Raw genomic sequence first — 16,338 nt, 5'->3', positions numbered from 1 at the left:
TGGAGACTGTTATTCTAAGTTAAGTAACTCAGGAACAGAAAACCAAGTATCATATGTTCTCTCTCATATATGGGAGCTAAGCTATGAGGATGCAAAGCATAAGAATAATACGTTAGACTTTGGGGACTTGGGAGAAAGGGTTGGGGATGGTGAAGGATAAGAGTAAACATTGGGTACAGTGTACGCTGCTTGGGTTATGGGTGCACTAAAATCTCATGAATCAACACTAAATAACTTATTCATGTAACCAAACACCACCTATTCCCCAAAAAGCTATTGAAATAAAAACATTTTAAAAAATAGCTTTGTCAGTATGAACAGGCATAATAATAATAATAATAATAATAATGGTCATTCTCACTGGTGTGAGGTGATGTCTCATTGTGGTTTTGATTTGCATTTCTCTGATGATTAGTGATATGGAGCATTTTTCCCTATGTTTGTTGACCACTTGTATGTTTTCTTTTGGGAAGTGTCTGTTCCTGCCTTTTCCCCATTTTTATTGGAGTTACTTGTTTTCTGCTTGCTAATTTGTTTAAGTTCTTTGTAGATTCTGGATATTAGACCTTTGTCAGTTGCATAGTTTGTGGATATTTTTCTCCCATTCTGTAGGTTGTCTGTTTACTCCGTTGATAGTTTCTTTTGCTGTGCAGAAGCTCTTTAGTTTAATTAGTTCCCACTTGTCAATTTTTGCTTTTGTTGCAATTGGTTTTAGGGACTTAGTCATAAATTCTTTCTCAAGGCCAATGTCCAGAATAGTGTTTACTAGGTTTTCTTCTAGGATTCTTATGGCTAGAGGTTTTATCTTTAAATCTTTGATCCATCTTGGCTAAATTTTGTATGGTAAAACGTAGGGGTCCAGTTTCATTCTTCTGGATGTGGCTTCCCGGCTATCCCAGCACCATTTATTGAATAGGGAGTCCTTTCCCATTGCTTACTTTTGTTGGTTTTGCCAAAGATTAGATGGTTGTAGTTATGTGGCTTTGTTTCTGGGTTCTCTTTTCTGTTCCTTTGGTCTATGTGTTTGTTTTTGTACTAGTAACATGCTGTTTATGTCACTGTAGCCTTGTAGTGTAGTTTCAAGTTACGTAATTGATGCCTCTGGCTTTGTTCTTTTTGCTTAGGGTTATTTTGGCTATTTCTTTCTTGGTTCCATATGAATTTTAGTGTAGTTTTTTCCAATTCTGTGAAAATGACGTTAGTAATTTGATAGGAATAGCATTGAATCTGTAGATTGCTTTGGGTAGTATGTCCATTTTAATGATATTGATTCTTTCAATTCTTGAGCATGGTATGTTTTTCCTTTGTTTGTGTCATCTGTGATTTCATTTATTAGTGTTTTATAGTACTCCTGATAGAGGTTTTTCACCTGCTTAGTTAAATATATTCCTGGGTATTTTTTGAAGCTATTGTACATGTAATTGCATTCTTGATATGGCTCTCAGCTTGGATGTTGTTGGTGTGTAGAAACGCTACAGATTTTTGTACATTGATTTTGTATCCTGAAACCTTGATAAAATTATTTATCACTTCTAATAGCCTTTTGGCAGAGTCGTTAGGGTTTTCTAAGTATAGAATCATATCATCAGCAAAGAGAGATAGTTTGACTTATTTTACTGTTTGGGTGTCTTTTATTTCTTTCTCTTGCCTTATTGCTCTGGTTAGAATTTCCAGTACTAAGCTGAAGAGGAGTGATGAGAGTAGGCATCCTTGTCTTATTCTAGTTCTCAAGAAGAATGCTTCCGGTTTTTGCTCATTCAGTTTGATATTGGCAGTGGGTTTGTCATAAATGGCTGTTATTATTTTGAGATATGTTCCTTTGATGCCTAGTTTCTTGAGGGTTTTTATCATGAAGGGCTAAATACATTTTGATTTTATCAAAAGCTTTTCCCATATCTATTACAATGATCACATGGTTTTTGCTTTTAATTCTGTTTATGTGGTGAATCACATTTGTTGGTTTGCATATGTTGAACCAACCTTTCATCCTTGGAATGAAACCTAGTTGATCATGGTGTTTTAAGTTTTTGATGTGCTGTTGAATTTAGTTTACTTGTATTTTCTTGAGGATTTTTGCTTAAGAAACATAATTTTGTATGAAGCAAAATATCTTGTTAACATCATGATGGGAGATCTCATTCAAACCTCCCTAATTTCAGGGGTAAAAAAAGTTAACGCCTTTATAATTTTAGAAACTATAATGGTTTTTTTGAGATATAATTTACACATCATTTTATTTACCCATTTGAAGGGTGCAAATAAGTGGTTTTTCGTATATTCACAGAGTTGTACAACCATCACCACAATGAATTTTAGAACTTTTTCATCACCACAAAAAGAAACCCTATACCCCTTAGCTGTTACCCCACTCTCCATCCACTGTGAGGCAACCATGCCTCTATAGATTTGCCTATCCTGGACATTTCATATAAATGGAGTTATGCAATATGTGGCATTTTATGTCTGGCTTTTTTTTTTTTTACTTCACATAATGTTTTCAAGGGTCATTCATGTCATCACATGTATCAGTACATTTGACTCTTGAACAATGCAGGGGTTAGGGTTGCTGAACCCCACCCCCCCGCCGACATACACACAGTTGAAAAGCCATATGTAACTTTCAGCTTACCAAAAACGTAACTACTAACAGCCTACTGTTGACCAGAAGCCTTACCAATAGCAGTTTTGTATGTTATATGTATTATATACTGTATTTTTACAATAAAGTAAGTTGGAGGAAAGAAAATGTTAAAATCATAAGGAAAAGAAAATATATTTACTATTCGTTAAGTGGAAGTGGGTCATCATAAAGGTCCTCATCCTTATTGTCTTCACATTGAGTAGGCTGTGGAGGGAGAGGAAGAAGGGTTGGTGTCTCAGAGGTAGCAGAGCAGAAGAAAATTCATGGATAAGTGGATCTGCACAATTCAAACCTATGTTATTCAAGGGTCAACTGTACTTCATTCAGTATTACTAATAATGTTCCATTATATGGGTATTATCACGTTTTGTTTATCCATTCATCCATCAGTTAATGGACATTTAGGTTGTTTCCACTTTTTGGCTATTATGAATAATGCTTCATGAACATTTGTGCACAAGTTTTTGTGTAGGTGCATATTTTTAGTTTTCTTGGTTATATACCTGGGAGTGGCATGCCTCTGAAATATAAACGTGACTGTCTTGTTTGCTTTTTCACTATTGTGAAATACAGATCCTTTGTATATTGCCTAATCCCATTGCCGTGGTATATCAGTATACTGTATAGTTTTTTGTTTTGTTTTGTTTTTTAACTAACATACAACAGGTAAAATAAAAAGCCTACCTAACTTTTAAAAAGGAATGTTATATTGTACATTTTACTAAAATGAAATTTTAATTAAATTGTGCAAGAGGGCCATAAAAAAAATATTGAATGTTACCAAACTTTGCAGTGTTGGCAAACAATGCCCCTCACTTTCTTATATTATATTTAGTACCAGAAGAATTCTGTGGTGGGTATTTTATTACTCACTTATTGCTGGATTGAGAAATAACACTATTGGACTTGAATATTGCATACCTTACAACAAGCAAAAAAGTTAAGCTTGAATTTAAAGTATTTTGAGTATTATCTGCATTAAGAAGGGCCTTTGGGGATTTATTTCTAAAGTCAGTTGATTGCCTATTAAGTCTTTGTTAATTTCGTACTTTCCATAACAAAGAATATAGAATAAATCTTGTTCAAGTTGATGGTTTACCTCTTAAAACTGCATGCCAACATCTTTAATAATTTTATCATCTTCTGTGAACTTAAAATATAGAATAAGTTCAGTTAGTACATTTCAAAATTTCTCGTTCTGAGGAATCTAAGTAAAAAGTAATGAATACATTAAACTTAAAAGTATGAACCTTAAGAAAAGGTAGAAATGGAATCAGAGAGAATAGTATTAGTAATTTCATACTTAATGCTAAAATTATGGTACAAAACTATTGAGAAGTGGTGAAAAAAATGTGACTTTCATTTCATGAACTTAATTTTGTGAATAATAGTTTTAACTCAGCTTATCCCAGAAGGAACTGTGATCACTTTAAACTATTCATGTATATAAAGCAGAATTTATAAAATGAGAGTATTTTTTATTATTTTATTAATTTACCATAAGTTATTTCAGCCTAAAAGTTTGTATTTTGGACACTTTTTGAAGTTTTTTTAATATTCTGTTTTTAATTAAAGAATGAGAATATAGTTTTTTTTCTGAAAAGTTAATCATAATTTTTTCTATAATGTCATTTTTATTCAACATTATTTTATAAGAGAAGCTGTTAAGCCGGTAATATCAAATACTTAATCATTGTTTTTTTTTTTTCATTTTAATTTGTCCCATTGTCAAAAAAGTTGCCAAAAGTTTAGTAATATAATTAGGAGCTGTGATGGAATGAAAATATGTAGCCTTTATTTTGATCATTTGGATGCTTTCTTTCATAGACAATAAGCTATTAAAATTTGTAAATAGGATAGAATCATTTATATTTAATCACAAAGTTAAAGTAGCTCTGCAATGTAAAAATAATTTTTGATATGTGTTTTTTTTCCACTATGTTGAAAGGCCTAAGGAATATTTTTGAAGTTGTATGTATCAAGTTTGAAACTGAAGTAAGGAAAATCTAGACTTTGACCCATTTAGACCTTGCTAAAATTGTTTTTAGGAGTGCTGAATTAATAGCTTTTTAATGCCACTTTATTCTGTTTTTAATGGTTCTAGAATTGTTAGATGTATGTAGGGGCTTCACAATTTGATGTTTCATATTTAGTACTGTGATATATATAACGAGGAGCAGATTTTCAATTTAGATTACATTTGTGTTTTTATAGGAACAGCATTAAAATAAAAAATTATAGGCATATAATATTTAGGAGGAATATATTGTTTGAATATTATTTATGGTCAGAGGACAGAGTTTATTAATTTATTCATTGCATAGTTCATGCATAGTATTCATGTAAACTTAAGTGTTATACTAAAAGACTATATAGTTGAGAATCAAAAATTTTAAGTATATTTAAAATGTAAGAAATAGGCCCAAATACTGTTGCCTTATCTTTATATATGATTTACTTTTAATAAGGAAAAAAAGGGAGAAATACCCATTTATTTCCCTTACATATAATTTTGAAGTAAAGCATACATTGCAAAATCTAGATATATACAAAATTTATGGCTTGAAGTTGTCTTCCATTGACTCTGCAGAAATTAGAGTATTTACTAAGATTTTATTTCCATGATTTATGAAAAGCCCTTTTTATAGTCATTTAGGTGTTCTCTGTGTGTTTTTTTTTTTAATCCTAGATCTTGTATGCTAATTTGTTTTAGAAACAACCACTATTTAATTGGGAACTGTTGTTTATGTGAACTCATTTTATGAGTAATATATGTTTTATGTTCTTAATTTTTCTGTTATTAAATTTGGTGTTAGGATTTACCTGAAAATGTTGAAAGTGATGAAATATGAAGCCATTTAAATTAAAGCTATATGGTTAAGTATTTTGTATCTATTAATTGAAATCTATAAATAGATTTTTATATAATGGTGATTATGTAATATAACTGATCATGTATACTGTTTCTCATGAACCTTGACACTTTTTTAAATTTTAAAAATAATTTTATTGTTACAGATTTATGTTGCACATGTACAGGTTTATTACATGGATGTAATATTGTGTAGTGGTGGGGTTTGGGCTTCTAGTGTACCTATCACCTGAATAGTGAACATTGTACCCAATAGATAAATTTTCAACCCTCACAATCTCCCCTCCCCCCACCTTTTTGAAGTCCCCAATGTCTATTTTTCATGAACCATAACACTTTTAATGGCTTCATAATAAGTTATTAAGTGAATACAATAGGTAGGTGGTTAACATTATTTCACGTTACACTTTCAGCTTAACACCCAGTAAATGTCAGTGGTAATTTTTCTTCTTTTGTTTTTTGTCAATGGTACTTTTTGACTGAATTAATTTTGTTTGTATTTTATAGTGGATGATGTTGGAGAGAAATTAGAGCATATGGGGAATACACCATTAAAAATTGGCAGTGATGGTTCACAAGAAGATGTTAAAGAAGATGGGTTTGGTTCAGAAGTAATAAAAGTGTATATATTTAAAGCGGAGGCTGAAGATGATGTTGAAATAGGTACAAATACTAATTTTAATTTTTTATTATACGTTTCTTTGGGGATAGTCTACTTTTAAAAATTGTATATGAATGTAAAGCAGGAATGCAGAATATGTCATTCTTTGATTCTTTCAAACATGAGTAGAATATTACAGCAGAAAATATCAAAAACATATGATTGGAGAGGATTTGGGTTAGATTAAGAAACTATAATGAGTGTTTACGAGCATGGATTCTAGAGGCAGGCTGCTTGGGTTTTAAATAGGTCCTGCCACTTAGCTAAGTGACCTTTGATAAGTTACTTAACCCCCTTCTGTCTGTTTCCTCATCTATAAAATGCCCATAATAATAGCAGCTACCTAGTAAGGCTGTTGTGAGGGTTAAATGGGTAAATACATATAGAAGACTTATATACTGCTTGGCATATAAGTTTGATGTAAGGATGAACAATTGTCATTTCTCAGTGATAGCTGAAAATTTAAAGTATAATTTATATGAAAATGTTCTTGGCACTTTGAAACTTATTTTGGATTTTTTTTTTTTCTAAAGGGAAATATTTCTATATATTCTCCTTATTAATTTAGGTGATTATTCCATGATACTTCTCTATTTTAATATGTGTTTTAATTTTTAAGGTGGAACAGAAATTGTCACAGAGAGTGAATACACCAGTGGACATTCAGTAGCTGGAGTGCTTGACCAGAGCCGAATGCAGCGGGAGAAGATGGTTTACATGGCAGTTAAAGATTCTTCTCAAGAAGAAGATGATATCAGTAAGAAAATAAGGGCACTGTAGTGACTTATCAGTAGCCATCATGCATTCTTTAAAAAAAATCTCAGAGATACAAGCACTGTATAGGAACAAAGTTCAATAAAATAAGCCTGACCCTTTGACCCTTTGCTGTAAATAATTTAAAAGGGAAGGGTCCTTTTGACCATTCATTTGTACATGTATTGTTCAAATCACCAAACATGAAATAATATATCTTAATATACTATACTAGAATACAGAGATGAGCAACATACAGTTCCTGACATCAGTGAAGCTCACGAATATGTAATTATTGAGTACCTACTTTCTGTACGTTACTGAATATGTTGCAAGATGTTATCTCATTTAATTCTTAAGACTCGTATCTGAGATAGGTGGTATTTTCTCTGTCTTATGGAAGGAAAAAAAGGATTCAGGGAAAACAATTTATCCAAGATCATTCCAATATTAAGTGTGAAGGGCAAGATTTTAATGGTTATCTAACTCCACTGCCAGTGGTTCTTTCCACATGGCAGTGAACACTGTTGGCTTCTCTCTGGATTTAGCAATGGAAGGGCTGATGGTTTGTTCTCCTGTCACTAAGGGGTTATCTTATGTAAGTATGCTTCCAAGCCAAGGTGCCAGGAGTTTGATTTCTTATGCTGTTGATGGTCTCCAAGCAGTTGCTGCTTAAGGTTTTGTGGGGCTAAGTACCACAGGACGATCAAACCTCCTCAGGTTTCCTTTCCTGACATACTGCATGTTTCCTTATGAAGACATTTTACTCTCTGCCTACTTTCTCCTCACCTCAGTAGAGGAATGCAGCCCTTCCTAAGGCTATTCCTGTCTTCTTACTATGCTGAGAAAAACACAATGTTGCCTTGCCCTATAAGGGTAAGAGCCTTCATTTCACTGCATTAACTTGACAATATTGGGCTTTACCTGTGCTGCACTCTGATACCTACTCCAAGTTTCCTTCCCTAGAAGTCGTAGGGTGCTGAATTCCACCCCCAAACATGACTAATATATTACAACTGAAAATACCAGAACAAATGAGTGGAGAAGATTCTGATGGATAGGAAAATAGTTTAATCAAATAATTTCTATTTGGTCTCTAAATTCTTTATTTTTTTACTCATTGGTAAGGAAAGGGGCACAGTAGGAGATGAGAGATTGAGGTTTAACTTAACTTATACCAGAATTTTGTGGGAATGTGGGAAACTTAGACCAGTGTCTGTTTTTGGTTAATAGAGAGAAGACAAACTTGGGAGAAGAGGGATACTTTTTCCCCATGTTTTCCCCCACATTTCCTCTGTAGTCATCCAGGATCCCAGTATGTGAATCAAAGGAAAAGTAAAAATTCAAGACATTTTCTATTTAACAGGTTAAATGTAAACAGATTATTTTATATAAAGTATATTGTGGCTCTCTAGGTTTAAAAATTTTTTTCTTACCGCAATATTGTTTTGTTAAATGAAACTCATTAATGCTTTCTCTCCTCAGTAGAATCTCTTAAAATCTGGCCTATTGAAGAGTGTCCACATATTCTTGATCACTAGCATTATATACATATATAATTTTAATTTTAATTTTAAATTTTTTTCAATTAGTATTTTTGATGATTTTTTATTACATGTATAGTACTGCATTTCATTTATAATATAGTATATGAGATAGTATGGACCACTTTCTAGTATTATTTCTATGAGAAATATTTTCTGAGTCCCAGAAGACTGTCAGGCAAATAAATGTATAATGCCTGGTAGAATGTATGATCATTCCCTATATTTCAAGCGCACATGTTTTTATAAAATTTTTAAAAGCCATTTCCATAGGACTTGGTTCTAAGAGGAGAATAAGAATTTTGGTAAATGATTGTCTCCTAGTGGCACTAGCCTCCAAAAGTGCCTAATATAAATTGAAATTAAATTTATAAATTTTTAAATTAACCAAACTGAAATTTGAAAGTTGAAAGATTTACATTGTTTGGAATTTTTACCCATTTATTAAATATTTGGGGTTATAAACAAGCAATTATTTCTAAAATTTAGGTTGCGCTGAAATAGCAGATGAAGTTTACATGGAAGTCATTGTAGGGGAAGAGGAAGGAACTTCTCTCCCTGAGATTCAGCTTGAGGACTCTGATGTTAATAAAACAGTTGTCCCTGTTGTCTGGGCTGCGGCATATGGTAGGATACTGGCATTTTTTCACCTGATAAGTACATAACATGTATTTACTCAGCCTTTAGGCCATTAAATAAGCTGTGTGAATGCCACCATGAATTGGCTAATATAATAAAATGTTTTACACTGTGGACTGATTCATCTCTAGTTACTTTAGATGATTTTCCTACCACACACCTTGTACTATTTAAAATGAATCTTGCTTAATGCATTATGTTTTTCAGTATGATCTATTTTAAATCCTACCTGTATAAGTGAGTGCCATAAAAAATTTTATTTTTCTAAAATAGGAATATCCTTTGAAAATCGATCCTTCCTCTTTTGGAAAAACTTATTTCATTTATTAACTCTACAGATGATAAGGTTTTGGGGTTTTGAAAAAGAAACAGAAACCCAGGTATGCTCTTTTAGAAAGTATATAATGAAAGGTAATTTATCAACTTATTTTTTCCCTTTCAGTCTTATTTTATTTCATTCCTATGTAATGTACAAGATGGTCCAGGTATACTTTTTACGTTGAAAAATTTTGATGTTCAAATGCATTAATTTATCTAAACTTGGTTCTTCCAAAGGTTCATTCATTCAACAGTCATTTATTGAGCATCTTCAAAGTTGGGGGTACACTGCAGGAATATCTACCCAGTTTTCATTTAAAAAGTAAAATTGTTCTAGATGTTGACAATTCCAAGGATGCTGACAGCAGCCCTTATTTTCAGTATGTGACATTATCTAACCTATGGGAGTGGAAGAACGCAACAATATTTTTTAACCCAAGGAATGGTAGGCAAAGTAAGATTCTGTAGATTAAGATGTGATCCACTAGTAGTCATTATAATTAGCATATCAGTTTTTAATTAGTCTTTTTTTTTTTAAGGAGATGAAAGAAGAGTCTCCCGAAGATATGAAGATTGTCAAGCATCAGGTGAGAGAGCATTGTATATGAGATGTGAGTTAAAGGTCTGACTTTATATACTGCTTGGTAAGTAACAAGTTTGTGTCTGCAGACACATTTGTTGGACTCTTACTTGCTTAATCATACCTAATCTAATTAGTTAAATGGGAGTTTGCCTCTTTGAGGAATTAATTTATATGTGGACATAATGTGTGTTAATCTGTAAATGCAGTTCAATTTAGATTTCCCTCAAACTTTAGGCATCAGGCAGTTTACCACATGGACCATAACAGGTTGCTATGGAAAAAATAAAATAGAAATTATTTGGACAGAAAAGTAACAATTATTCATGATATCAACCCCTTGTTAGTGTTCTTTTCGGGGCAGAACTGTTTTCTTAATTTCTATGGCAACCAGTGCATTTATATATAACTGTTATATAAAACCCATGTGTCAGCTTAATTTTATTTTAGTTTTAATAGACTCTATATAGTGTTATTCTCTAGTTGATCTTCTTGTTAAGTTTTCTTAAGCAAGGAGATACTTTCTTATGATAACGTGTCATTGTTCTGTTTCTACCCTTGGGAAGTGTTTGACTCTCTAAACTTAAGTGCTGATTTTGAGAAATTGATGAGAAGTATAGATCACAGCATATAAGTTAACATGACAGTTTTGTACGTCTACATTTTTTAGCTAAATTGCATAAAACCACAACGGATTTTTGAGAACTAGGATTTTATTAAGTACTTTTTAATGTATGCACTGATCACACTGAAATTGCAATAAATTGCCTACCATATGTTAACCCCTAAAATCAATATTAATAGGTAGTACTCTTTATATCTAGTACATTATTCTGAAGCATATCTACAAGAGATCTGTTCTGTTTTTTATGCATTGCACATAGTCTCCATAACTATAATTGTTCACTAATATATCTACATTTCTTTTTCAATTAATTTCATCAGCCTTCATTAGTTAAAAAAAAATTGGTCTGATGCCAAGATTTTGTTTCAATTCAGTTTCTCCTTCTTCTTTTTTTTTTTTTTTTTTTTTTTGAAGAGACAGGGTCTTGCTCTGTTACCCAGGCTGGTGTCCTGTAGCACAATCATAGCTCACTGCAACCTTGAACTCCTGGGCTCAAGCAGTCCTCCCATTTCAGGCTCCTAAGTAGCTAGGACTACAGGTGCATGCCACCATGCCTGGCTAATTTGTTTTTTGTAGAGACAGGATCTTATTATGTTGCCTAGGGTGGACTGAAACTCCTGACCTCAAGCAATCCTCCTGCTTCAGCCTCCCAAAGTGCTGGGATTACAGGTGTGGGCCATCATGCCCAGCCCAAATCCAGTTTCTTATGTTACATTCATCTTATCAGTTTATTCCTGATAAAATTGAGATATTTTAAATTTAATTGATGATCAAACTGAGATATATTAAAGTTAATTTCACATGATAACCTATTCAAAGTGTTTACACATATATGTCTTTACTTGTGAGTGAGAGAGAGCAAGAGTGAGAGAGAGAAGGAGAATCATAAGATGGATATACTTTGTGAAATTTATTACCACAGTGGTAACTTGGTGTCATGTCATCTATAGTAACTCATCCAACAGAACCAAAAAAGTATAAATGTATGTAATTTAATGATGTTTCAATTTTTTTTCCAGGAAATACTTTGGACTCAGCATTAGAAAGCAGAAGTAGTACAGCAGCACAGTACCTTCAAATTTGTGACAGCATTAATACAAATAAAGTACTTAAACAAAAAGCCAAGAAGAGGAGAAGGGGAGAAACCAGGCAGTGGCAAACAGGTAAATACTTTGCTTTATGAGTATTATAATTATTTGAGATGTGGAAGTATTTTTTGTCACCAAAGAAAAATATCTGTGGTTTACACGGCAGTTCTACTCTCCGTGTACCTGTTTGTGTATGCTATAGATAATTGGTTTTTGTTTTTCATATTGTGTGACTGGTACTTAATAAAACTATGCTTGTTTGCTCTTTATTCCAAAGATACTTTTACAGAGAATTTTCAGGTTGGTTTAACAATAAAGGGTACCTGTTTTTGGTATTCAAAATATATATGATACTGCATTTTGACATGTGAGTGGTTCATAGTAGAGTGCTGCTCATTACTTTTTAGTGAGCTACTTTGCATAAATTGCTTTTATTATGTATTTGTTATATTACAGAATTTTATTCAACTAGTATAGTTTTCACATAGTGAATGCCAACTAGTTTTGGCACCTTTGTTATAAAATCCTTTAAAACAGTCTGACCAAATGTCACAACTTTCTCTTTTCTTTATCTAGCTGTTATAATAGGTCCTGATGGACAGCCCCTCACAGTGTACCCTTGCCATATTTGCACAAAAAAGTTTAAATCCAGGGGATTCTTAAAAAGACACATGAAGAATCATCCTGATCATTTAATGAGAAAAAAATATCAGTGTACAGATTGTGACTTTACAACTAACAAGAAAGTGAGTTTCCATAACCACTTAGAAAGCCATAAGCTTATAAACAAAGTCGACAAAACCCATGAATTTACAGAATACACACGAAGATACAGAGAGGCTAGTCCACTGAGTTCCAATAAACTTATTTTAAGAGACAAGGAGCCGAAGATGCACAAGTGCAAATACTGTGACTATGAAACTGCAGAACAAGGACTGTTAAACAGACATTTGTTGGCCGTTCACAGCAAGAATTTTCCTCATGTTTGTGTTGAGTGTGGGAAGGGTTTTCGACATCCTTCTGAACTCAAGAAACATATGAGAACCCATACTGGTGAGAAGCCATATCAGTGTCAGTATTGTATTTTCAGGTGTGCAGATCAATCAAATCTGAAAACTCACATTAAGTCTAAACATGGTAACAATTTGCCATACAAATGTGAGCATTGTCCCCAAGCATTTGGTGATGAGAGGGAGCTTCAACGTCATCTGGATTTGTTTCAAGGACATAAGACACACCAGTGTCCTCATTGTGACCATAAGAGCACCAATTCAAGTGACCTTAAGCGGCACATCATATCTGTTCATACTAAGGATTTTCCTCACAAATGTGAGGTCTGTGATAAAGGTTTTCATCGTCCTTCTGAGCTCAAAAAGCATAGTGATATCCATAAGGGTAGGAAGATTCATCAGTGTAGGCACTGTGACTTTAAAACATCCGATCCATTTATTCTTAGTGGCCATATCCTTTCAGTTCATACTAAAGATCAGCCATTGAAATGTAAAAGGTGCAAGAGAGGATTCAGACAACAAAATGAGCTCAAAAAACATATGAAGACCCATACTGGAAGGAAGATTTACCAATGTGAGTATTGTGAATACAGCACTACAGATGCATCTGGCTTTAAACGACATGTGATATCGATACATACAAAAGACTATCCACACAGGTGTGAATTCTGCAAGAAGGGATTCCGAAGACCATCAGAAAAAAATCAGCATATTATGAGGCACCACAAAGAGGCTCTTATGTAATAAGATCAATATAAAGAAAGAAGCTATTTAGGAGATATGATATGCTACTTGGGAGAAAACTCTCACTAACTGTCTCACCAGGTTTCAAAGCTTGATACTAAACCATGACTTTACATTGTTTGTGTTAAAGATCTTAAAATATGTGAATTCACGGGGGATCCCATAGCCCTTTGAAAATTACTTAAAGAATTTAAGAAGCACTATAGAATGGTCACAGAAAAACTTCTTAAGTATCTATGTAATAGTATTATATGCATACTTAAACTACAGAGGGGAAAAGCAAAGACAAATACTTTATTTGGCTGATTATGTTAGATACAAATGTTTCTGAAAAGAGAATACATAATTGAGTTTAGCAATGCTTTGCTATAGCAAGCAAACCCACTTTTATGCAATTTTAGAAATGGGGCGGGGAGACAAAATGTGGTCATTCATCAGTCACTTAGTCATTGAGCCTTTTATATTGTACCTGGAAATTAAATTCCAGAAACAACAAAAGTTTTGTGTATTCATTAAAAGAAAACTAACTGGAAAGCAGGTTAGATTAATTCAGTACTATTAAAAAAGAATTCAGAGCTGTTAATATTTTATCACAGGATAGGATACTTAAAATATAGCATTCTGTGCTGAGGTCTAAGGTGAAGTCTATAAAGATTAAAGTTCCCTTTTTTTCTGATGTTCAAGTTGATTGTTGTTCAGTATGGCATATATGACAAAAGTATATTTGAGTCAAATGTGGCTTTCGAAAATGGATGCAACATTAGCGTTGCAAACAAAATCAGCACTATATTTCTTAATGATCTAAAGATTAAATTGAGAGAACACAGTTTTCTTAAATATTATAATGTCTAGAGTTTTTTTAGGACAGTCTTAGCAAGTATGATTGTTCTAGTCTTACTTGCTCTAATGTTTAAAGGTGCAATTTTATGCCATTATTGAAATTGATTTTTAAAATCTATATACCATATTATTAACATGCATTTTCAATACGAGGCAGTGTTTATGCAGTATTTAAACAGAGCAATATGCTGCCAATAGAGTTTGGAGGTGGATATTTAGTTTACAGTGTATAAACTTAAAATATGCATCCCTTTAACAACGCTTTGTGTTAGCATGCTGCAAATCAAAATGGCACTTAATGTTAAAAACTGGTTTAGGGAAATTTCATGAAAATCCTGTTCATAAATGTAATGCATATGATATGTACTTTTAAGTTTTAGTTGCTTCATGTTTACATTCAGCTGTTCAACATAATTAAAATGTAATTTTACTTCATGCTATATTGTGGCTTTGTGTTTCAAATAATGTTCAACTTTCTGTTTTTGCACCAGATAAGAATTAGTTCCTTGAGAATAAATTTTTTATCTTTCTTAACTTCAGAATATTAAATTTGGAATATCTACTAAAATTCTGTGTTATGTGGCTGTAAATGATGTACACGCTGTAAAATAAGATCGCTACTGTTATGTGGGTTTATTATTTCTAAATGTTACTCATTGAAATGAGCATACAATAAAAAGCATTTATTGCACTTCATGGTTTTATGAGTTTATTTAAAGTTGCAATATTTTGTATTAAAAGACTTCACTTCAGATTTATCTTAGGCAGATTGGTCCTTTCTTAATGTCTTGCTGAATTGTGTTCATTAACAACAACATGAACTAGGAATTTAAACAGTTATGATGACTGTGTAATGCATATTTCTTAAGAATGTATGTTATTTGCTAAAATCATAATGAAATAGCTATAAATAAAAGTGTCCATTTTAATATCTTAGATTTCATATTATAGAGAAAACTAAAAGTTCTTAACTTGCTTAAATGATACAATCCTGAGCAGTGAATACATCTAATTATGTTCCCAATATACATTCAAAAGGAAAGTATTGATGTGTGTATTTGGCAAAGATTTCTGCAAATGAGCATAAAAATAACTTTCTATGTTCAGTGAGCATTTCATAGAATTCTATATATATGGCATGGTTAAGACTCTTTGTCAATTGAATTATTAATTATTATTAATCACTAGCAGAAAAGGAAATATCAGCCTCACATGTTAGACCAGTGCTTCTTAAATTTAAAGTCTGTAGAGATCACCTAGGGAACTTGCTGAAATGCATATTCTGATTCAATAGATTTGGGGTGGGCCTGCAATTCTGCATTCCTATTAAGTTCCCATGTGTTGCCACCATATGAGTAATAAGGTGGTAGATAAAAGCACCTGCTGTAATTCTGGCACATGTTATTTACTATGCTTAAACAGATAGTTGTGGGTGAGTGGACAGAGGGAATTCTTACTGAGGACATGACATTAGAGCTGAGATATGAGTGGCAAGAAGCAGCCAGCCAGATCTTGTGGAAGAGCAAGGCAGAGAAACCTGCAGATGCAAACAACCTGAGATACAACAAGCTTTGGCTGGACAATCGTTAGCAAGGGAGAGTGATAAGAGATGGTTGCAGTGATCCAAGATTGCGCCATCGCACTCCAGCCTGGGTGACGAGTGAAACTCCGTCTCAAAAAAAAAAAAAAAAAAAAAAAAAATGAGACCTATGGGAAGTTTGAAACGGGAAGTCCTTGGGAAAGTTAAGGAAAAGAATACTGTTATATGTTTTGAAAATCACTCTGGAGGCTCTAAGAAATGTAGAGGAGCTGAACGATGCAGCCATGTTAAGAGGTTATTCTAGTTGTCATGGTTACAGTGGAGCTGGAGAAAAGTATATGGATTTTCTTCTATATGTATATTGGGCTTAGAAAATGTCAGCCCAGGTAGAGCAGATATGAATTTAGCCCATGTTACAAACAAAATATTGTCTTTAAAATACGGATTTTCCTGGCATAATGCTTTCCTACATACCAGAACAGA

At 32.9% G+C, this 16,338-nt stretch overlaps 1 protein-coding gene across 11 annotated transcripts in view; it reads left to right on the top strand.

Annotated features, from left to right (window-relative positions):
- Nucleotides 1-15,009, top strand: part of ZNF711 (zinc finger protein 711) — a 29,180-nt gene extending 14,171 nt beyond the window's left edge. For 7 of the 11 annotated variants that reach the window (XM_033233348.1, XM_033233319.1, XM_033233338.1 and 4 more), the window contains 6 exons: nucleotides 6,021-6,176; nucleotides 6,794-6,931; nucleotides 8,961-9,098; nucleotides 9,968-10,015; nucleotides 11,653-11,796; nucleotides 12,298-15,009. In XM_033233348.1, coding sequence (XP_033089239.1) covers nucleotides 6,021-6,176; nucleotides 6,794-6,931; nucleotides 8,961-9,098; nucleotides 9,968-10,015; nucleotides 11,653-11,796; nucleotides 12,298-13,475 — 1,802 coding nt within the window. In that variant the 3' untranslated portion in view covers nucleotides 13,476-15,009. The remainder of the gene's footprint in view (nucleotides 1-6,020; nucleotides 6,177-6,793; nucleotides 6,932-8,960; nucleotides 9,099-9,967; nucleotides 10,016-11,652; nucleotides 11,797-12,297) is intronic. The other 4 variants (XM_033233403.1, XM_033233382.1, XM_033233392.1 and 1 more) reach the window with 1 other exon arrangement.
- The last annotated feature ends 1,329 nt before the right edge of the window (nucleotides 15,010-16,338 follow it).

This window comes from Trachypithecus francoisi, unplaced genomic scaffold (genome assembly GCF_009764315.1).
Source record: "Trachypithecus francoisi isolate TF-2019V2 unplaced genomic scaffold, Tfra_2.0 Contig01451, whole genome shotgun sequence".
Classification (NCBI taxonomy): domain Eukaryota; kingdom Metazoa; phylum Chordata; class Mammalia; order Primates; family Cercopithecidae; genus Trachypithecus; species Trachypithecus francoisi.
The sequence above is the reverse complement of the archived record's forward strand: the minus strand, read 5'-3'. Positions and strand labels throughout refer to the sequence as shown.